The sequence below is a fragment of the Talpa europaea genome (assembly GCF_964194135.1).
Source record: "Talpa europaea genome assembly, chromosome: 12".
In the NCBI taxonomy this organism is placed as follows: Eukaryota; Metazoa; Chordata; class Mammalia; order Eulipotyphla; family Talpidae; genus Talpa; species Talpa europaea.
Window position 1 is genome coordinate 86,843,068 of NC_140079.1, and position 23,828 is coordinate 86,866,895.

At 43.0% G+C, this 23,828-nt stretch overlaps 1 protein-coding gene across 2 annotated transcripts in view; it reads left to right on the plus strand.

Annotated features, from left to right (window-relative positions):
• The window catches only part of XPO6 (exportin 6), a gene marked incomplete at both ends in the record, with an annotated part of 65,910 nt that overhangs the window by 27,739 nt on the left and 14,343 nt on the right, over positions 1 to 23,828 (plus strand). The window contains 6 exons of one of the 2 annotated variants that reach the window (XM_084250651.1): positions 448 to 557; positions 10,876 to 10,984; positions 12,384 to 12,473; positions 13,592 to 13,661; positions 20,342 to 20,501; positions 23,395 to 23,487. In XM_084250651.1, coding sequence (XP_084106777.1) covers positions 448 to 557; positions 10,876 to 10,984; positions 12,384 to 12,473; positions 13,592 to 13,661; positions 20,342 to 20,501; positions 23,395 to 23,487 — 632 coding nt within the window. Of the gene's footprint in view, positions 1 to 447; positions 558 to 10,875; positions 10,985 to 12,380; positions 12,474 to 13,591; positions 13,662 to 20,341; positions 20,502 to 23,394; positions 23,488 to 23,828 lie in introns of both variants that reach the window. The other variant, XM_084250650.1, reaches the window with a different exon arrangement.

Sequence of the window (23,828 nt, forward strand, 5' to 3'; positions counted from 1 at the left end):
TCACTGAAACTTATTTTAGGTTTTGTAATGGCATATATTGGAAAGCACGTCGGCCGAGGGCAAAGGAACCTGCTCCTCCTCCTTGTCTTGAATTATATTTCTGGATCTGTTTCTTTCTCTGTAGAACAGATTTGAGTTGATGATCTGTAAGAGCCCCCTCCATCACAGTCTCATATTTTAAAATATCTGTCAGCTTGGCTTATTTTGTAACTCAGTTTATTCTGCCTCCTGTCTCCCTACTGATGTGTTCCCTGGTACCCCTTGTCTTGTTATGTTCAACAGGCTCGGTTTGAGCACCCAATAAGATACCAGTTGTGGTCCTCAGGAAGGTGGGGGAACCTAGGCTGATGGTTTTACCATTCTAGGGGACATCAGCACTGGTGGGTGTGTCTCTAAGGAGGAGATGCACCAAGTAATCTCATGTCTGCCTTTCTTTTTGCGCCCTAGCCTACACATGAAGGTTACTTCTCTTGTTTGGATATCTGGACGCTCTTTTTGGACTATCTGACAAGTAAAATTAAAAGTCGTCTTGGAGACAAGGAAGCAGTTCTCAACAGGTAAGTTCCAGAAACAATGATTACTAAAGGTAGAGTTTTGCCAGTTTTTTTGTGACTAAAAGGTCACAAGAAATTTCCAGTGAAAGCCAGAAACTTCCAGTGAAAATGAGTCATCTAAGTTGGTTAGGAAGTTAATGCCAATGAGCATTTTCCTCTCCTTTTTCCTCATATATCTTGTTTTCTTAAGACTTTTTCTAATTATAAAAGTAATATATATTATTGATTTTTTTTTTAAATGTATAATGTTTGTGTGTGTTTTTAATGGCCCTTACTTTGGAAATACAGACTGAAGTGTGTATTGCATGAAACAATACAACATTTGGTATTTGTTTTAAAATAATTCACTGGGAAGGGACAGAGGGTTGGCTTATAGAAGGGACAGAATTGGCCAGCTGTTTATATTGATATTGAACTTAGTAGGAACTTGGGATTCATTATATTCTTTTATATGTGTTCAGAAATTCACAAAGAAATAATTGTTATGAAAAGAAAGTATTTTACAAACTAGGAAAATATAGAGAATAATCCCACCATTCAAAGATGATTATTTTTTATAAACCAACATTATTACCTCATTAAAAAATACAACACTGTGTTATGAAGGGCACAGGTTCACAGCTCTTCAGTTGTCCTATTTCACATCAGGAGCATCACCACAGCACCGGCAGTTCTCCACCGTAGTACCCTGGGTCTCCTCCCCGCCTGACTAGGCCCCACCCTCCCTCCCCAGTAGCCTCAGTTCTGCATTTTGATTTCTACGGTTTGTTTTGGTTTAGTTTTGTCTGTTTCTTTATTGTATTTGTGACATAAATTCCCCCCCCCCCCCAATATGTTCATCAAGTCTGTTTACCTTGCTAACAAACAGAAAGTATGTTTCCTGTATACTGTGGTCATTACTGAAATGAAGTAAGCGAATGTACCTGGACTGCTTGGCACATACAGATGCTCAGTAAATGACATCAGTGGTGGGTGGTAAAGACAGCGAGTGCCCCTTCCCAAGGAATGTACCCCATGGAGGTGGAGAGGAGAATGCCCTCCTCGGAAAAGTTGGATTAAACCACTAAAACCTTTCTTAGCTGAAAAAGTTTCCAGCTAAGTTTCTTAGCTGGAAAAGTTGGATTAAACTGCTAAAACCTTTCTTAGCTGGGCAGCCTAGAGGCCTTTAGCCCACCTATAGAATGTTGACCTGCCCCTTCAGGTGTGTGTCACCTGGCATCACGGTTGTCAGTCATTCTGGATAACCACATTAAACAATATGGATTTTTTTTTTAAGATTTATTTATTTATGCATACAAGAGCTGGGGTACAGGCCAGAGGTGCGGGGGGGTGGGTGAGAGGATTCACCAGAGACAGAGTGGGGAACAGAATAGGCAGATTGACTGAAGTGTGTTTTTTAAAATGTTAAACAGAATATTTAGTACTTTTGTTCCCAAACATTATTTTTATGATTGCAAAATAACTTCCAGGTTGCTATGGTGTTAGGTCAGATGTGGTTATGGGTAGTTTATTCATGTGTCAGAAACCTTATGACACACTGGTAGATCCTGTTTTTGGCCACTTTTGCCAATTTTCAGTAATTGTGTTTTTGAATGAGATTCTTCAAAGAAAAAGCACATCATCAAATTATCTTGTCTGCCCAATAGTCATGTCCTTTGGTTTTGCAGCTGTGCCCATTTTGCTACATTTAGTGGCAGATATTCTTCACACCTCAGGCTTGTTAGAAGAATTAACTGAGGAAATGATTTCTGTGAAAATGCTTTTTAAAACATGTTATAAATGTGCTTTAGATGTGGAGAAAATGGTTTCATTGAGAAAATATACAGCAGATTATTAATATTAAGTAAACACTTATGCAGAATATTATAACACTAGAAGGAACAATGGTGTGGAAAATTTAAATTCCTTTTCTGCATGTGGCAGCAGTTTCACTTTAGTCAAGTTTTGTGCTGATTATATTTCCTCTTGCGAAATGAATATATTAGTAGCATTCTTGCAGTATAACTGTGATTCAAGGAAATCGTGCACATAAAGTACATGGCACAGTGTCTGACGTGTACCCAGTATGCCGTGAATGGGCATAGTGGTGACAGCCACAGTAGCAAATAGAAGATGCTGCTGCTGTTTGACTGTGGTGGTGGCCATGGGGTTACGTGACAAGGGCCCCTGGGCAGCCTAGAGGCCTTTAGCCCACCTATAGATGTTGACCTGCAGGTGTCTGTCACCTGGCATCACGGTTGTCAGTCATTCTGGAGAACCACATTAAACACTATGGATTTTTTTTTTTTAAAGATTTATTTATGCACACAAGAGCTGGTGTACAGGCCGGAGATGGGGGCGGGGGGGGGGGTGTTGTTGAGAGTATTCACCAGAGACAGAGTGGGGAGCAGAACAGGCAGACTGACTGAAATACACTGCTGTGAGGGGAGCAGCAGGCGAGTCAGGAGAGGTCTGCTGCACCATGTGGGTTGCTCCCTGGCCGGCCGGGGAGCGAACTCATGCTGTAGAGGCTGTGGATTGCTTCATAGTGCAGTGCTTAACCCCTTGCGCCACCAGGGAGGCCCAACACTGTGGATTTTTATTGTTGATCATTTAATTATCTTTTCTAAATGAAGCTTCCTAGTTTTTCATGATTAAAAAAATTACACTTTTATGCTTTTGAAAAATCAAACAAACTTTCAAAGCTGTGTTGTAGTTTTGCTGTTAGATAGTGACCATCATTCTGGGGAACTGCTTGTTGATCAGACACCCCCTAGTGGTTTAGGGTGATAGACGTCAAAGAAGGGTGTTGAAGTAGTCCACAGGGGTGCCTGAAGATAATTGTTGAACTTATTTATGTTTCCTTTCGCCTCTTACATTATTTATACACCTATGTGCCCAAAAGTTTTTAAATGCAAGTTTGACAAACACAGCTCTAGGTTATGTGAGATCCCAGTACAAAGATGCTATTTTGCAGAAGCAGCTGATAGAGAACATTGCCTACTGATAATCACCACATTCATTTTAACTAAGAGCATGTAAATGTGATCAAATGTTTTTCAACTGGTAATGTATATGTGAAAGAAGCTGGGGTACTTTTGGAATCACACTTGTGATTTGAGGCAGAATTTCAGAAGCAACTTGCAGGAAGTAGACAAGAATGTTTTCTTGGTGTCTTAAATGGGAAACGTAGGTGTGGTTAAGTCACAGAGGCAGCACTCAGTTCCTGTTCCTTGTGGTTTAAAGGTTTTGCATCATTCATCACAACAAAGTGGTAGGCATTGTAGCCTACAAATTTAGAAGCACAAATGTACATGGATTTATTTTTGATCTTAGAAGTTTGGAAATTTGGAGCTCAGCATGTTCCTTGCTCAGTGAGATTGTTCAAGAGTTTCTTGATCAGAACTGGTGAGAACTTAGAAAACTTGAGTCCCAGTGTTAGTGGAATAAGTTGTCTGTAACATAACTAGTTGAACAAAATTGTAGATGAGGTTCATTGTCCAAATTTGCCATTGTGGAAGGACCTGAATTTCAGCCTCCTTTTCCTCATTTATACTTTGGGGATGGCTGTGCTATTTCATAAGATGTTAAGAAAATTAAATAAACCAGTGTGTGTATCATACCTGACTGACAGCAGGTGCTCAATAATAAGTTATCTCTTCTCTCATTTCTCTTAGTGCTTGCCAATGTGAAGGGAGCCATTGTGTAAAAGCTTATTTTTGTGGGAAGATGGGGGATGCCTAAATTGAGTTAAGCAACCTAAAATCATTGAGTCATGTCCTGTGAACCCCTTTGTTGCAAGAATGCTGGCAAGTGCTGGCAACTGACCAGCATGGGGATTCTGGGTGACATGAGATTGGACTGTAAACAGTTGTGGGTGAGTGTGGGAATGTTGTTGCTTTATTCCCCAACTGAGTGGGTTATCTGCTTAATAAAGAGGAAGTGCTGTAATGACACAAGACATTTTGAAACGACTGGTAATTGTTTCAAATATATAACTAGATTTATATAAGGGCTCCCAAAGCTTTCTAGTTTCCGCTGAGAGAAATTCATGCCTTTGACTATCCCAGAGGGCAAATGAACAGGGTCTTAGTTATTGCATTAGTTGAAAAAGCTATCCAGGACTATGCTTCAGTCCTTTGTAGTTATCTGGCTTGGGTTTTGTTTGTCACATGCGTATTTATTCATTTTCTTGTTTATTGTCCTTCAGCCATATGTATTTGTTGGGCCCCAACTATGTAATTGCCTTACATGTGTGATTTCATGAAGTTTGTAGAACTTGTGAGGTCTGTAGGTTTTTCTCCATTGTCTGTGGTTCAGGCGGTACAAATGAGAAAGGGGAGAAGTTGGACAAAGAATGGGTTTATCTGTAGTCCTCATCTGTTGTTATTTCAGTATTCCCATTTTACTTTTCTAGTAAATGCTGTAAGTTTGTCTCTAAGCACTGCTTTAGCGTAATCCATAAAATTTTAGTATTTTAATATTAAGTACTTTGTTTTTTTCTTGATATTTTCTTTGTGTTGTTTAATTGCCAAATATTTGGAGATTTTCCATTTGTCTTGCTTCGATTTTAGTCTGTTTTGATCTGCAAATATAGTTTGTGTGATTTTTAATTCTTTCCAATTTGTTAAGGTTTGTTTTATGCCCTCTTGGTAAATGTTCACTATATACTTGAAAAGAGTATTCTGCTGTTGTTGGGTGGAGTGCTCTGTACATGTTGGTTAGGTTAGGTTGGTTGATAGAACAAGCAGGATAAAGACAACATACATAATACTGTCAGTTACTGAGAGAGGCAGACTCTCACAGTATAATAGTGGGTTTGTCGATTTCCTTCAATTCTGTCAGTTTCTGCTTCATTTAGTTGTCCTTTTCAATGTATCTAATGAGCATTTATATGAAAAATTTTTAGTGGTTACTCTGGATATTAGCATTTTTATACTTTTAACATTAACATTTTACCACTTTAAGTAGAATGTAGAAATCTTACCACCATGATAGGTTATTTTAGCTTCCTCTCTTTCTGTTGAAGTTGCCATGTTTTACATCTATGTATATTGAAAGCTCCATCAGACAAAGTTCTCTTTTTCCTTTCATCTATCATTCATATCTTAAAATATCTTAATAGGAAAGAAAAGTGTATTATGTTTACTCATACATTTGCCGTTTATCTTGGTTTTCCATTATTCTTGTAATTCGAGGTTATTTCTCATTATCATTTACCTTGTGTATGAATGAGCTCAGGCTGCCATAACAAAATACTGCAGTTCTGAGACTGGAAGTCACAGACCAAGGTGCTGACAGATTTGGTTTCCAGCAAGGACTCTCTTTGTGGCTTGCAGATGATGCTTTTTCTATGTCTTCCTCATGTAGCCTTTCTTCTGTGTATGTGTGGTGAGAGGGGTGAGGGGAGCTTGCATGCACATGCACCTGTGCACACACACACGTGTTACACACTCTTGTGTTTCTTCCTTTTCTACAAGTCCTATGAATTAGACCCTTACCCATGTGCCCTCATTTAATCGTCATAACCTTTTAACAGTCCTAGGACAGTAAAATGGGAATACTGATATAACGATGGGTGAGGACTACAGGAAGCAGCACTATACCTAGGTATAGAGGTAAAATCTAGATCAGAGGAATGGGCCTCCTCTCCAAATATAGTCAAGCTGGGGGTTAGAGCTTCAACATAGGGATTTTTCAACATAGGGATTTTTGAGGGTATACAGTTTAGTTCATAACACCTTTTATCTGAAGAACTTCATGGAGGATGGTTATAATACCTGGTTTCAAAGTTCCAGCATTTGTCTTCTTGAGGTTGGCATCTGTTGATGGGCATTCTTTTGAGAAATGATCTGTATCTCCTCATTTTTGTATGTCAGCTGATTTTTTGGATTCTTTTAGCTGTTTGTTCTGCCAACCTTTTGGTATGGCTTCCACCTTCAGCCATCTTATGGTCAGAGATGTATGTTGGATCTGTAAACATCACATCAATTTAAAGCAGCACAAGTGAGAAAGGAGAGAAGTTGGACAAAGGAAGGTTTCCCTGAAACTCCACCCTTCTTTTAATATGCCTTTGACCCACACCTTACCTGCAAGGGATGCTGGGAAATGTAGTCTTCATTTAGCCTCTTGCCCAGTGTTCTCTTACTAAGGAAGAAGAAGGGAAGAATGGCCCCCAGAGTCTGCCCATCCATATATTATTCCTGGCCGTTCTCACCCAACACTTTGGGAGGTCAGTTATCTAAGTGCGCTTTTGCTTGGTTGGGTTTTATATTCTAGCGGTAGGGTTTTGTTGTTTGTTTTTTTTTTTTTTTTGATTTGTTTAAAGCCAGAGTTGTCAAATGCCAGTAAGGATTTTATTTATTTATATATTTTTAAAGATATATTTTTATTTATTTGTGCATGGAAGAACTGGGGTATAGGCCGGAGGTGTGGGGGGTGAGAGGATTTACCAGAGACAGAGTGGGGAGCAGAACAGGTGGATCTTGCCGCAGACCGGCACAGCAGTAGATGATGAGGCCGTCTCAGGGTTGAGAGACTGCGCAGGGTGGTCAGGGATTCGGTTAAAGAAATGACAAACAGACACACTTCAAGAAAGTGTAAATCTGAGTGCAATTTTATTTGAGTCGGTGGTCAGTATATATATGTTTTTTCCAAAGGCATAGGAACAGTGAACATCAAAGAAATCAGTTTGCTCATAGGTTTAGCTTATCATTGACAGGGCAGTGATTTATGTCCACAATACATCTGGACCTAGCTGCATTCCTAAGTAGACAGGTTATTAACTCTTTCTGTATTCTTGTACTAATTACTACTACTATTACCTACTTATGTTTACTCATAATTAATTGTCATAGGTAAATTTATATTATAATGCAGTTAATATCAAAGGTACTAAAGTTAAGCACATAATAGAAAGATTATTAAACTAACAATTCTATTATAACACAGTGTTTAGTAATGTTTCATTTGCATTAGCCTAATTATTAAATTACGTATGTTTTTTAATTAGCAATCAATGACCAGAAAAAGGAAAGATTTTAGAAAGACAGTTGTAGCAGAATAAAGTTTGTGGGCCTTGAGAAAGCGAGATAAGGTTCCAGGTGGTCAGCATTTCTTTTAATCATCTTTGTGGCAGCTTCTGGTGGTCGTTATCTCTTGGCAGGCATTCGGCTTCTCTGCATCTTAGGGAGTTTGCTGTTCTCCCCCTGCGCGCATGGTTCCTTGCCCACGCCGGACCTCAGGGACCATGGCAAAAGCCATTAGCCCTGAGGGTCACTGCAGGGGGAGGTGCAGCAGATCTACTGAGTGCACTGCTGAGGGGAGCAGTGGGCGAGACAGGAGAGATCTGCTGCACCATGTGGGTCACCTCCCTGGCTGGGGATTGAACTTAGGCTGCAGTGACTGGTGATAGATTGATAGTGCTTAGACTTTAATGCTTGCCCCCTAAGGGAGGTCTCTGCCAGTAAGGATTTTAGGTCTAATTTAGGGTTATTCTTTGCACACTTAAGTCTGAAAACTCCCTTTTATCAATAGCTCAATAAGACTTTTTAATAGATGATAGAATTTCATCTGCCTTTGGCCTGAAATGGATCCCCCCTCCCCAACAATATTGAGAAAACGTTTGTTTCATCATAGCAATTTATGGCATGAAACTTCTGTGATGTTAGGAATTTATGTTCTGAGCCAATGGCAAATAGAAACTCCAGACTAAAGTGTTTGATCATACCTTTCTGAAGTCTACTGAAGTGGGGTTTTGACTCTATTGGTAATATTCACCATAGATGTTGCATTTTTTTTTAAAAGATTTATTTATTTTTATACAAGAGCTGGGGTACAGGCCAGAGGTGCGGGAGGGTGAGCGGATTCACCAGAGACAGAGTGGGGAACAGAACAGGCAGATGACAGAAATAAACTGCTGAGGGGAGCAGCGGGCGTAACAGGAGAGGTCTGCAGCACTATGTGGGATTCTCGCCGGCCAGCCGGGATTGAACTCACACTGCTGAAGCTGTGGACAGCTTCACAGCACGGCGCTCAACCTGCTGCACCACTGGGGAGGCCCCAGATGTTGCATATAATGAGTTTTCCCTGCCAGCATTCTTTCCTGGTCATGCTCAATTGCAGTCTAGTTTAGGTTAAGTCATCTGCAAACACTGAAGGACTCACTTTTGGGGGAAGGGGTGGGCAGTGCCTTTGACAAAAAATGAGCTGTTGTGCTCACCAAATTCTGAAATGTGATGGTTCAGGAGGATTTTTAAATAGCTCTTATCCTGCCTCTGCAGAGTCTCATCATGTGGATTGTAATCCTCAGACTGGAATGGATTGTATCTGATCTTGGCATTGGGTACCTTTTAGTTCTGGTTATCTTCTTGTTTTCGTTTTCACTTGTATTAGATTCAGTGACTTACTGAGGGTCTTGTCAGGAAAACATACCACTCATAATTATTTTAGGAATGCAGGGTAGGAAATCGATAAAGCAGATTTTGATGACTTGAAAGTAAGATGGGTATACTGAGATAAGAACGGAAGAGGACTACAGGAAGCAACTCCAATCTTTAGGGCTAGTGGTGCAAAGGAAAGAGGTAAAATCTAGAAGATCAGAGGAATGGGACTCCTGTAGCGAGTGTTCTCATCCCTGAAGGTTGGGCACCAACCAACTGCCTCAGGAGCTCAGAGGAGGTGCCCCACGTTGCTGGGATGCATACTTTTGAGGAGGAAAGTAACCTGGCCGTGGCCAGCACCTCTGAAGAGTGCACCTTGAGACCGGTTCGGGGCATGTGGAGCAAAGCTAGAACATGAACCAATGTGGAGCAAAGCTAGAACATGAACCAATTATTACTACCAGGTGACTTTTGTTGTGGCAGCACTGCTGGGACAGCAAGCCCATGGAAAGAATAGACTCCTCGTGCCTTCTTGTCTCCCTCCAGTACCCCTGTTGACAGCACCCCTTTGACAGCTGCCTCACCACGTGCTTTGTGTGGTCTTGGCCCCAAGTTGTGTAGAGGAGATTGGCACTGGGAGCTGAATAACCAGCTTGGGTGGTTCGCTTTGTGAGTGGGAGCAGTCCCTGAACTTATCATAAACATCTCAGGACGGGCAGATATTTAGGCAAGAAGTTTGCCCTTGTGGTAGCAACTGTCACGTGTAACTTGGTGTCTTCTGCATTAGGTTCTTATCACATATGGGAAATAGCCAAACCTGGGGCTGCAAATGTTTCTTTTAGGAGTTATTAGATGGTATTAGATGGATCAAAGAGTTAGGGTCCCAGGCCTTTTCCATTTCCTCTTGTAGGTGGTTTTTTTTTTTTTTTTTGTGGGACCCTTGCCTGCGGCCAGGGAACGAACCGGCACTGCAGAGGCTGTGGGCAGCCTTGCAGCCCAGCGCTCAACTGCTGCGCCACCAGGGGAGACCCTCCTCTTTTAGGTTTTAAGTCTTGACTAGAGATTAGGTTTTGGGGCGGGGGTTGGGGAGACTCAGAGTCCATAGACACTTTACATGTAGAGAGAAGAACATGGGGTATTGAGTTAGGGAGCCCTGGGTTCAAGCCAGCTAGCTTTGGGAGCATGGGCAGTTTATAGTGTCCTCACCAGAAAATCACCCATACCGCTGATCTCTCACAGTTGTTAACAGGATCGAATCATTGAGTTATTGATAGTTACATGTGGTACCTATAATATCTAGGGCCACCACTGAGAAAATAAGTATATAGTAAAAGAAATGACAAGAGAATTAAAGTGGCACACTAGAAAATACCTTTAACACAAAAGAAGGCAATAAGGGAGAACAAAAGATATGCCATATAGACTACAAATAGGAAAGTGGTAGAAGTCCTTCTTTTCTTAGAACTGATAGAATTATATTAAATGTAAATTATTAAATTCTCCAGTTAAGAAGAAGAGATTGGCAGAATGAATTAGAAAATAAACACGATCCAATTATATGTTGTCTTAAGAGACTTACTTTAGTGCTAAAGACACACATAGGTTGAAAGTAAAAGGATGGAAAATGATCTTCTTTGTAAACAGTAAGCAGATGAGATGCATGGTAGTGGCTATCCTAATGTCATACAAAGCAGACTCTAAATCAAGAATTGTTAACAGAGACTAAGGAGGACATGGTACAATGATAAAGGGCCAGTCCATCTAGAAAATGTCAAATAAATATCCCTGCTACCATTCTGTGCACATATACCTGTCAACTGATAACTCAGTGGAATTTAGATGATTCTTGTATGTGATAATCCACCGTGGACACTATTATCCCTTCATAGTACAGGAACTCTTCAAAATCCTAGGCTAAAAGCCTGCTTTCACCTGATGTTGAATTTCTCCCTGCCACATAGGTACGAAGACGCCCTAGTTCTCTTGCTCACGGAGGTGTTGAACCGAATCCAGTTCAGATACAACCAGGCCCAGTTGGAGGAATTGGATGACGAGACTCTGGATGATGATGTAAGCCGCACATTGTAAACAACCTTGAATCGTTGTCCTGTTCTGGTCTGAATCAAAGTGCTGCATTTCAGACCTACAATATAAGCCTCCTGCTCTGGAGACTAGTTTTAAGCTAGAGTAGTGTTAAGGTTTGAGTTGTGCATTTGAAATTTATATCCTACGGGTCTCTTTGGGTTCATTCATTATTAAAAACAAAAACAAAAAACCCAAAAGCTTTACAGGCATTTTCACCCATATGGACTAGAGTTGTAAGCAGAGAGATATGTGTATAGTGAAGAGTGATTTCATAAGAACTCTGTTCTCCTGTTTCCCTTGCCTTGTACCTGCACTTCTGCTCCCTACTCTGGGCAACAAATAGAACCTAGCTAGGTGCTGGTGGAAGTAGTTAAAGGGACTCTTAAGTATATTTTCTGAACTAATGTCTTTTAACATGTCTGGAGTTTACTGAGGCTTCTGTGCCCAACATTGTTAAGGAAAGTGTCTTTAAGGACACAACTCCAGTGTTTCTTTATCTGAAACACCATGCACTTTAAAATTTTCAAGTCATTGTTAGGGCTGTCAAAACAACAGTGACTGTGGCATGGTCAAGACCTTGAGGGTAGCGATGTTTGTGTTAGAAAGAGCCTGTACTTGGAACCAGATAGCCTGGATTTAAATCTTTTCAACTGTGGGCGTGAAGGAGGTAGAGGTTTAGGCATTGAATTTCTTTGAGCTTTCATTTCCTTATCTCTCCAAAGGACAGTAATTTGTTCTGAATCCTGTTGACAGTAAACTGTGGAGGAACTGACTGGCTGCATGCTTGGTACATAGTAGGCACTTAGTAGACTTGAGCTTCACTGGCTTACTATATGATTTAGGACAATGCTTCTCATTTCAGTGTGGACAGAACTGCTTGGACAGCTTGTAAAACAGGTTCTGACTCAGGACCTTTGGGGTGGGGCCACAGAATTTGCATTTCTTACCAGCTCCCTGAAGAGGCCTATGCTGCCTGTCTGGACCAGAGTTTGAGTGGCACTGATGTAGTCAGTTGTCCTGTGGGAGCCTAGTGATGGATTGCTTCAGGAGGTGATGGGGGACCAGTTCCCACCGCTGGGATGATGGAAAGGGACTGGAGAATTTCACAAGTGACTTTTTAAATCTGTATTCCTGTGAGCCAATGGGAGAAAAGTTCATCATTCTATCTGAGGAAATCATTTTTTATAAAATGAATTCATTGGATTAAAAAGTCTATTCCAGCATGGCCCTTTTGAAATACCAAATAACCTGGTTCGGTCATTTTCATTTTCATTTCTTCAAAATTGTATGTCAGAGTTGACTTGAGGCAGAGGGTAGATTGGCAGGGATGACAACAAGACCCCTGTCTAGGAGAGCTGATCCTTCTGTGTTTCCCCCACAGCAGCAGACAGAGTGGCAGCGGTACTTACGCCAGAGCTTGGAGGTAGTGGCTAAAGTGATGGAGCTTCTTCCCACACACGCCTTCTCAACACTGGTAACTCACCATTTGGAAGGGAATAAAGAACCTTATTTCCCTGTACATGTAGCTTGAGCAGTAAGGCTTTCTTGCTTACCGTTATTATAAAGTGTATGTATTTTAAACAGAATAATAATTACCATAATAGACCCTCAGATTTCACAAATGCTGACGTTTTCCTAAATATTTTAAGTCAACTTTTGGAAGCCCTGTTCTTTCTTAAACTCTTGGATATAATGCGAGTCTTATTAATGCCTTCAAGCCTTCCTCAGTAGCTTGAAAATGGCCAGGCCAAGTAGAGAATTTGTTTATAAAAGTTACATTAGTAAAAATTTTTAAAAATTACATTTAAAAAATAACCTTTGTAAAGCTCACTCAGTAAATTGTGAGTACTCTGCCTGTTTGTTACTATAATTGTTAGTCACAAGGACTTACTTGATTCACTAAGTGGCACAAGGGTGCTTGTTATATGAGGAGATCTCATTGAGCCCGTCTCTTCTTCAAAGGCAAGATAATTTATTGGGGTCCGCTTTGCATTACCCAAACCAACTGTGTCTTCTGTTCTTTTATGGAAAGTGACATTTTATTTTGCCATCTGTTTTGCTTAGTGACCAGTCACATAAAAGTGTCTTTACAGTGAGTTAATACCTTTAGAGAGAAAAGGTACAACTCTGGTTAAAAGGTCTGTCTGCTCAGTGTGTTATTGGCCCCTCTTTTCCCTTTCCCCAGCATTTCAATAGGAACAGCTGATACTTCTCAAGGGTGGATTTGAAGGGAGATAGGCCTTGCCTCAGAGCTCTGAAAGGTGTCGGTCATCTTGGGGCTCGATGGCCTCTTTTAGGAACCTAACTTATCACCCCAGCACCCACTGCTCTGTTTAAAAACAAAAAGCATCAAACTGACAAGCTGTTTTCTTTCTTATTTCAAATATAATTTGTAGATATTGTTGGGAGCACAGGGTTGGTGGGCTGTTGAAGGGGGCATTCCTTTATGGTGGCGTGTAAAGGTTCCCAGAGAAAAGATTTTTTTTTAATCCCATCCCTTCCTGCCCATAGGTATTTATAATATTTTAGTGTTAAAATGTTATAAAATTCACATTTATGTTTTTTCTTTAATCTTTGTTTCTTTGTTTTCAGTTCCCAGTTCTTCAGGACAATTTAGAAGTTTATCTGGGGTTACAGCAGTTTATAGTTACTTCAGGGTCAGGTAAACTGGTTTTTATTTTCTAATTTAACCTATGTTAAAAAAAAGTGGACTGTATTTAATTACTGCTTCTTTGCTGTCAGAACATGATTTCTCCTCTGCCACCTCTTTGCTGTTCCATCTCTCCCCACTTCTAAACAGGGAAGATTTAAAAAAAAAAACAAAACATGAAAAGGAGCCGTGGGGGATGTCCAAGATGGGTTTTGCCAGTGTATTCGAAGCGTGGTCTCCGTGAGCGAGGAAGAAAACTAATTTATATCAGTGAGGTAGGACTTCATGACGACCTAGGAAATAGGACTATTTCCTCCTGTCCCCTAGACCAGCAAGTGCACTAGAGAAGAAGATGGCCTGGGACTTGCGGTGCTGTGGGCTTCTTTGCTTTTTAGAGTCAGGAGGATAGAGAGCACCCCCAGGGCAGGGGAGTCATGGCTGGAGAGGCAGCTAAGGAGTAATTGTTAATGGCCTGTGACAGGCTCTAACTTACAGCTATTTGGAAAGGCATTGGGGTGCCATTTACAGATTGTGTCTGCTTGGGGTTTCAAACTGACATTTTTTTTTTGTTGTTGTTAATAATCTTGTTTTTATTTTTTTAGTGAGGATAGCCTCCATTTTAAAAAAAAAACCTTATTATAAACCAGGCACTGTGTTTGTTACTTAATTTAGCTGTCTTGTGAGGCCTAAGTACTAATATCAATGTGTTGTCCCAATTTTACAAAAGAGGGGATTGATGTTCAGAGATGTGTTTACCCAAGGCCCCATAATGCTAGTCCCAAGGTATAATGAGAATGATAAAAAAAAAAAAAGTCGGATTGGGCCTCCCCAGTAGCACAGCGGTTGAGTGCTGGGTTGTGAAGCTGCCCGCGGCCTCTGCTGCGCCAGTTCGATCCCCGGCTGTTCCCCGGCCACTGGAGGAGGGTCCCACATGGCGCGCAGACCTCTCCTGCCGCCCGCTGCTCCCCTCAGCAGTGTACTTTGGTCCTTCTGCCTGCTCTGCTCCCCGCTCTGGCGCTCTGGTGAATTCTCTCACCCTCCCGCGCTTCTGACTGTACCCAGTGCATGTATAAACAAAACAGACAAACAAGCAAACAAACAAATAAATAAAAAAAAAGCCTCAAAAAAAAAAAGTCAGATTAACTTAAATCTGACATTGATTTTGGCAGCTAAAAACACCAGAAACCTAATATTGTACTTGCAAAATGCACCTGTGCCTTGTGCATGTTGCCCCCGACCCCCAAATGTCCTCTAAGTGGTCATTTCACACTGCTCTTCTGTAGTGTTTTCCTTACAAGAGTTCTGCCTGGGCCTAGCACACAGCTGCCCGGGGTGCAGCCGTCTCCTGGACCACCTTGTTATTCATGGCAGAGCCTCTGTGGGAGAGAGACTCTTTCTGAAACTGCCCTTCTTGGTGGCCCATGACAACTTATTTCCATGACTATATTAGCTTCTAAGTAATCCACTGGGCCCCAGGAGGTTGATGGGACTGGGCATGCCTCAAGTACAGCCCTGGCTTTGTAGATTGGGTAAGAACAGCTTATACAAAACTGAACTTTAAAAAGACTTCTTCAAAGCAAACACCTGCAAAATAGTCTGTCATAACTACTGAAATATCTTTTGACTGTGTACAAATGGTACAGAGGTTTCCAGAATCTATTCTTGGGAAAAATCATGCCCTGGTGGTCTCTCCCTTATTACATTCAAAGTAGAACATACGTGGAACCTTTAAGATACTATTCTTGATCTTAAAAAAAAAAAAACCCAAGCATGGGCTCCCTCCTCCAAGAATTCACTCCTGTTTCCTTTTCTGTGTTATAGCTGACTTACTGTGTCACACTGAGTTTGTCTCAGGTGAAGGTGAAAATCTGCACTGATTCTTAAATTCTTTTTCTGAGATGTAACAGCTAACTCAGAGCTTTCACATTTAAGAAGGATAATCTCATTTATTTTCCCCTAAATGAAATATTGTATATCTACTTTCACTGAAGTCCCATTTACTGGCAGTTTCAAAGTGCACTGGAATTGCCCTTCAGGTCATTTGTAAATCTCATTCCTAGTACTGATCATTGGTGTGTACTCCAGTAGCAAAACCTCTCAGACCAGAGAAATACTAGTTTCCTGTTCTAAATGAGCTTTCTTATCCATGACAAAGCATTCCCCCACCCCTTGGTGGCTCAAAAGCCAAATTTCCAGTGCAAAGGCTATTAAAAAATGGAAACTCTCTGAGAACAATTTGTTCCCTGGTTCCCATGGCCACTTATCCCACAAGTAACCTCCACGCTATATTAGCACTATTGCCTCCTAACAGAAACCGGGTTTGCTTTCCCCATAGGTTTGCATTGACCTAGTTGGTCTTTAGTTCTTGGGTTGCCTCCGGAGCCTGTGTAGATGGGAGTCAGTCTTGAGTCTTGCTTTCTTGTGGTGCTGGGATTGTGTATGGCAACAGGCCGTACAACTACAGGGATGTCACCAGCCCAGAAAGCCCCCTGCCTTTGTGTTAGAGCATACAAATCCAGAAGAGCTGTGTGTTCCTTACTGTTTACCTCCTATTGCTGATCTTCCTCTTCCATTTTAACAAAGTCCACGGCAAACACTGTATCTCAGGCCCAGCAGTGGCTTGCGCCACTCCTGCCCAGGGAAGCCACCCTTTGCTCTCATTGTCCATCCCTCCCACTGCTGTGGTATGCTTGGTCTGCAATGGCTCCGTTGGTGGGTTTGCACCTACACTGCATTTGTGTCTTTATGTGGGTATTTGGCTTCTGCCACCCTCACTGAGCTCCTGACTGCTCCCGGTAACCCTGTGAACTTTTCCCTTTAGCAATAAAATTACTCCTACCTACGAAACTGTTCCATTTGTATTAGAGGAGCTTTTTGCACTGTATTCTTTGTTCTGCTTGGGTTCATTTATGGCTTGTTTGTTCTCTCAGCGTGGAATACCTCAAATATAATTTTAATACTGCTACCTCCCCAGCTCCCTTTGCTGGAAAAGAAAAAAACTGAGCTATATTTAACATTAAGATGTTTTCTTCTTTGGCAGTGATTAGCTGGGGAGCTGTTCTGTGGATGTGGCTTAGAGACATAGGAGACGGGATGTTGGTGTGGCCACGCTGCTTTGTGTCTCTACACCTGTGCACCCTTGTTCTCACTCATAGTCTCCACTTGGCACATGATTGTGCTGTTGGGAGATCTAAGTCTTAGCCAAATAGAAGAAAACGTGGGTGGATCTCAACAGCTTTTCCCAGTGGGAGATCTGGCCTGTCCCTCAAGTTTAGGTGGTGCCTTGTGGCTTTGTGGTGGGGGGGATATGAGGTTTCAAGGCTGGGGGCAGGGGTTGGAGACTTTGACATGGGGTACGTAGTGCCTGTGTATGTGTGTGTGTGTGTGTGTCTAGGTCTATCTAGGTCTAGCATGCAGACAGAGCAGGAAGGAATCAGCTGTAGTTTTGATTAACATGAATCTTAAATGACACTAGTATTAAGGTGAATTGTATGGAACTGCAGGTAAGAAATGATCAAATATCAATATATAATAATTTCATATGATTCAAACTTGCCATTTAAAACACACACACCAGTTCCAAGATGATTTTCATTCCAGGTACTATACTTTGTTAGACAAATTAGGACAGGTTTAGAGGGAAGTGATCAGGATGACAGCGCTGACAGGTGACAGGTGACATGGGGAAATGCAAGGGGCCAGGTATGTATTTACACCAAGAGGAGATTTGTGAGAACGTTGCCCTTGTCTTCTCATCTGCCCAAGATGGTCACGTGTCGGTAGGCCTAGGCTTGTTTTCTCTCTTAGTGTCAAGGAGGAGTTATAGGGGCACAGGCATCCCCTGTCTCCTTTGACCAAGCAATACAAAGATGGAAGGCTCCCTCATGAGGCTTTGGGCCCTCTAGCATTCAGCTGAGGTGTCCAGGAAGAGGCTGAAGGGCCAGGTGGGAAAGGGAATGCTGGTGACAGAGGAGCGGCGGAGGGGGTGGCAGGGGGCCTGGTCATGATAACTTTGAAGTTGTCTAATGACAGTTAGGGACCACACTCAAATGGAAAGTTGATTTAGGGTGTTTGGGTGTAGTTTTTAAAAGAGAAACAGACTGTTTCTCTTCATGCTTAAAATTATTTAAGAAGACTTGCAGATAACCCTAAGGGTACCTCGTTCTGGGTGTAAGTATGGTGAGTGCGCTGAAAGCTAGTAAGAGGGTAGAGATGGGGGAGAAGAGGAGGAAGGGAAGTTGGGCACATACAGGGTAGTGAAGGGCTGTCGATGCTGACCAAACCTCCATGCTGCTCTTTGCAAAAAGATCCCTCTTTGGGGTCTCTAGTGCTGCCAGTTTCAGTTTCCAGAGAATATTTTTTCTTAAGGGTGCATTTCCCTAAGGCCTGGTGCAAAGAGACAACAGGTTTTGGAATTTTCCCTGGGAGCCCATTATGTGACTGTCACCTTTGAAAATCCTTGGCATTCAAAAGGCGTACAATTGTGGGACTTTTTGTGGGACTTTCATTAACTGGGGGATGAAGAGAGAGGGAGTGACCAGGCACAACCAAGAATACTTCTTGGTTCTGTTTGTTCTGTACACGCCTCCAGTTGCTCTGCCTAGAGGAGTGGGCTTGCCGCCACCCCCATGGCCTTGGCAGAGCTCTCAGCAGGCTGAGGGCCCCATGTTCTGCCCCAGGGCTCTGCTCTCTGTGGGTGCAGCTTGCACAGGGGTACAGGTGACCGGGAGGGGGCGGTGTAGGGCAAGGCCGGTCTGTCTCTGGCTCTCTCCTGGTAAGGTACTTTCTTAAGTTGTCCCTTCCATTTGTTTTCCGGCTCCTTGGACTGTCACCCACTGTGACCAGGCCTGGCCAGAGCGCCCTCCTTTCCAAGCCCCTGTCCTCGCTTGGCAGCTCTCCCAGGGGCTGTTGCGAGCATCATCACATGAAAATTCTTTTAGCCTCTGAGGCATCGCGCTTGCTTCTTCATCCCCCACTTTCTTTATAGGTGTTCATCTTTCCTGTTTGCGTTTTCCTCTCCACAGGTGTTGCCTACCCATATTCACCTGGAAATAAGAAAATGAGTATTCTCAAAGGGTAGTACTCCCCAAGAGCTCCTGCTCTAGTTTGCTTGCTGTTCCGTGCTGTGTGATCATCCACACAGCCGTGTTCACTGCCTGTGCCAGGCTCTGTGCTGGATGCTGAGCCTGGCCCCCCAGTGGGTCAGGAGAGAAACTTGGAAATCACTCATTTATGAATGTGTGCATGAGGTGCCCCGGAGGAGGGAAGGAGGGGTGGGGAGTGGGAAGGGATGGCCTCCCAGGAGAGGTGATACTGATGTGAGTCTGGGGGGTCTCTGGGGTATGCACAGGGAGTTGGGGAGTGCAGGTGGAGGCACTGTGTGTGCAGAGGTGAGAGTGCCGGGCACCAGGGAGTCGCCAGTGGGTCCAGATGTTAAGAGTGGAGCAGTGGGAGGGGCTAGGTCATAAGAGTCCTAGAGTTGATACAGGGGAGTCCAGGGTCTCCTCCGTAGTTGGAGAGAGCCCAGGAGGGTTTGACACCTTGCTGATGGCCAGCTGTGTGCTTAGGTTGGGGTTCTAGGAAGATGCTTGTGGAGGGGTAAGGCAGGAGTGGGGTGATAACTGGTTCAGGGGCTCTGCCTTCTGGCAGTAAACACCTGGAGGAGTAGTAGAGGGAGGGAGCAGGTTTTAAAGTAGTTTGGAGGGGTGGGATCGCAGGTACCCGGCTGGCAGTGACCTGCAGTTCCTGCCCCCCTCATTCTTGCTGGGGAAGGAAGAGGACTGTCAGGCTCAGCTTGCTGTCCTCTGGTGTGCCAGTTCTTTCTGTCTTTGTGGACCTTTGAGGGGAGACGGGTCCAAAGGGCAAGAAGGCTGAATAGAGGATGTTTGTCTCCTTCCTCTCTGCCTCCAGGCTGAGCTTGAAAAAGTCATGTTGAAAAGTAAGGACGTTTCAGGCCTTAGAAAAATCACTAGTTCTTTGTTATCATGGTTATTAGAAACACAATTATTAGAATATAGTTTATAGTTTAACTCAGTTTTTACAATAGTGAATTAAATATAGGTAGATTTTTTTTCCCATTTTAAAGATGAGGAAACTGAGGTTTTGCAGAGCTCACTGAGGCACAGAGCTAGCAAGTGGCCAGGAACCTGTGTCTTCCTAATCTCCATCTTGTGCCTTTTTCATACCCCACTACCTGCAGACCTTCTGAAGAGTGCTGATGCACGCTGTTCTTTGTGCAGGGTGACCCTTCCTGCCAGCCCATGGAAATTGCATTCTGCCTCGGGGCCATGGCAGGGTGGGATGGGGGGGGGGGCAGAAAGGTTGTAATCACATGTAGACTTAGCTTAGGACCCCAGCTCTGCCCCGGAAATCTGGCCCCTGCTGGGTCAGTAACTGGGCCTCCCTTGGTGTGTCCTTGTATGAGACACAGGTGCTTCAGTACCTCCCAGGTCAGAAGCAGTCAATCAGGTTAGCATACCCAGGGCTGTCTATCCTTCCCTGTGGTCGCTGCTGGGAGGTGGTGGTGGGTCTGGTTTTAGGTGGAGGCCTTGTCTGTCTGTCTGCTAGGTGCTGGGAAGCTGCCTGTGAGCTGCTGTGTTAATTGGTTTTACTGAATGTAGCTTAGCCAGTAGTTGCAGTGGTGACTGAAGTGTATTCTTCCTGTGAAAACCGTCTGAGGTGTTATGTTCCAGGACACAGGCTGAACATCACAGCGGAGAACGACTGCCGGCGGTTGCACTGTTCCCTGAGAGACTTGAGCTCCCTGCTGCAGGCGGTGGGCCGCTTGGCAGAGTACTTCACTGGAGACGTGTTTGCTGCGCGCTTCAACGATGCCCTCACGGTTGTGGAGAGGTAGGCCGGAGGTTACATTATGAGCTGTTTGTCTTCAGAGCTCAGTGGTACCTCTTGTGTGAGGGGCAGCGTGTTGCCAGACAGCTGCTGCTCTGGGGCCAGGCACGGCGAGGCTCTGCTGTGTATGGGGTCACCCTCTGGCCTTCAGGTCCAGACTCGACGTAGTATCTTGCAGGTTTATTGCCCAGTATATAAAAAACACTCAATAAATAGGGACTCTCATTTCCCTGAAGATCTTGTGAGTAGATAAAAAAGGGCTAGCCTCAGAAGAAACCAGGTGAGCGCAGAGAGCTAGGACACCTTAGGAGTGCCCCATTAATACAGTGCATGTACACACTCCATGTTGGCAGCCAGCTGCCAGAGGTGGGCCTTCCTGTCTTGTCCAGTCCCGTTAGGGATGTGAGCTGGGCAGCCACGAGGCCTGGCCTGAGAGGTAGGTCCCAGCCCTCCTGTCACAGGCTCCTTTTGTTACTTCCTCCCCCCAGGTCTCTCATAGGGTTTATTTGTTGAAGACTATTTCCTATTATTCAACCCCCCCCAGCACCCCCCACCCCCGCCCTCCCCAAACTCATGTACTTTAAATAGAGTCATATACTTAAGTGTAAGTGATAAGAGGTTTAGGTTATTTCAAGGTACCAGTGGGTTGATTAGGTCACAACTGCATGGCCATGGTGCACCCTGTAGCCAAGACACCTGATGTGTTCACTGGCCTGGTGGCTGGACTTTGGTGACACACTGTAGGAGGAGGAGGGGGGAGGACACCAAACTCAAGCCCAGTTAACCTGTATAACAGATTTTTCTATAACCACAGATCGCTTAGCCAGGTCTCCAGTTTTCCCCCCTTTATTCAGAAAGGAACATCTATCTAATGATAGAGGCATTTTCCATTTCCCAGTGGGGCTGGCTGTTAGTTGTTGTATCTAATGTTTGTGTGCAGTGAGCCCTTGGGTAATCAGTGGGCTCAGTAACTTGCTTCTAAGAGAATTGTGTTTGCAGTTATAAACACCTGAATTTATTCTAGAAATTTTTGCTGCTCCTTAAATTCCTCCCGCCTCTCTTCCCAACATTTTATCATGAGCATTTTCATATCTCCCCTATGGTCTAACATTTCCTTTTTTCCCTCATTTTTTTTTACTGTGTTAAAATAGACATAAGGGCCTCCCCGGTGGCGCAGCGGTTGAGCGCTGGGTTGCGAAGCTGCCTGCGGCCTCTGCGCCGCCGGTTCGATCCCCGGCTGCTCCCCGGCCACCGGAGGAGGATCCCACATGGTGCGCAGACCTCTCCTGCCGCCCGCTGCTCCCCTCAGCAGTGTACTTCGGTCCTTCTGCCTGCTCTGCTCCCCGCTCTGGCTCTGGTGAATTCTCTCACCCTCCCGCGCTTCTGACTATACCCAGTGCTTGTATAAACAAAACAAACAAACAAATATAATAAATAAATAAATAAAAACATGCCTCTATAAAAAAAAATAAAATAGACATAAAATTTACCATCTTAATGATTTTTAAGTGTACATTTCAGTGGTATTAAATGTATTCATAATTTTGGGCACCCATAACCACCCCCCCCCCCCATTTCCAGAGTTCTTTTTATCTTGTAAAGCTGAAGTTGCCCATTAAATAACTTTCTATCCCCCTGCCCCACCAAACCTCTGGCAACCAAAATTACTGTTGCTGTCAGGACCTGATGTGCGTGGAATCATACAGTATTTGACAGGTTCCCTTCACTTAGCACAGTTTCCTCAAGGTTCATTCACGGTGCAGCTCATTGTAGCACGTCCTTTTTAAAGGCTCAATAGTACTTCATTCAGCCTTAAAATGTATGTATGTATGTATGTAAAATCTTTTGCTCATCCGTGGATTGACACCATGTTTTACCTGTTGTGAAAAATGCTGCTGTGAACATGGGTGTTCTTTGAGGCTTAGTCCTCAGTCCTTTTGGGTATATACTAGAAATGGAATTGCTGCATCATATGTAATTCGACTTTTAGTTTTTTTGAATACTGTACCATTGTACATTTCCACCAATAGTGTACAAGAGTTCCAATTTTTCTACACCTTCACTAGCTCTGTTTCTTTTTTTAATAGTAGTCATCCTGATGGGTATGAGATGGTATCTTATTGTAGTTTTGCTTTGAATTTTCCCTAGTGATTTGTGATGTTGGGCATTTTTTCATGTGCTTATTGGCTGTTTGTGTATCTTCTTTGAAAAAATGTCCTTTGCTCATTTTTTAATCAGGTTATCTTTTGTTGCTGAGTTTTACAAGTTCTCTGTGTGTTCTGGATATTAATCTCTTATCAGATTGAAATGTTTACTTAAAAATGATTTAACATAAAAGCTAGTAGCAGCAAGTCTGCTTGAATTTTTTTAAATTCTTATTTGTAAATGTATATATTCATTCATTGTCGACAGTTTAGAAATACAGAGGAAAAACATCCTCCATAGTAATCCACCCACTCTTTCCTACCTCAAAGCAAGTGATAACCAGTGAGCATAATTTGGTGGAAATTGTTCCATTCTTCTGTTAATAGTGAGAATAGAAAAATTTGAAAATGAAATTTGGTTGTATTCTGTATATGTATTTGTTACAGCCTTTTGTGTTTCAAATATTTCGTGTTTCAATGTTATGTGTACATGTTATGTTCGTTATTTCAATATTGTATTTTTTTTCTCTATAGTGGATATTTATGTTGTCTTCATTTTTTTTGATATTGTAAATAATGCTTTAATTGGTGTCTGTATATAAATCTTAACAAACATTTTGAGATAAAATTGAAGGTCTGGTCTTGATTCTTTTTGGTGTGAAGAAAAGTCTGTCCTTGTGGTACCTTGTCTGTTTTGTCTATTGTAGTCCATAAGCTGAATGTTTTTTTCTTACCTGTTTCTTTGCCAATAGGTTGGTCAAAGTCACTCTGTATGGGTCTCAGATAAAACTGTACAACATTGAAACTGCCGTGCCATCAGTGCTGAAACCTGACCTCATAGATGTGTGAGTACCGAGTTGCATGTTTATGCATTCTCGATAATGACATTGTCCTCCAATCTCATTTTTATAGATAAAGAATTATTGCACGGGCCTCCCCGGTGGCGCAGCAGGTTAAGCGCAGCGCTGTGAAGCTGTCCGCAGCCTCTGCAGCACGGGTTAGATTCCGGCCTTCCAGGGAGAAACCCACATGGCGCAGCAGACCTTTCCTGACACGCCCGCTGCTCCCCTCAGCAGTGTATTTCAGTCAGTCTGCCTGTTCTGTTCCCTACTCTGTCTCTGATGAATCCTCTCAACCCCCACACATCTGGCCTGTACCCCAGATCTTGTATGCATAAATAATAAAT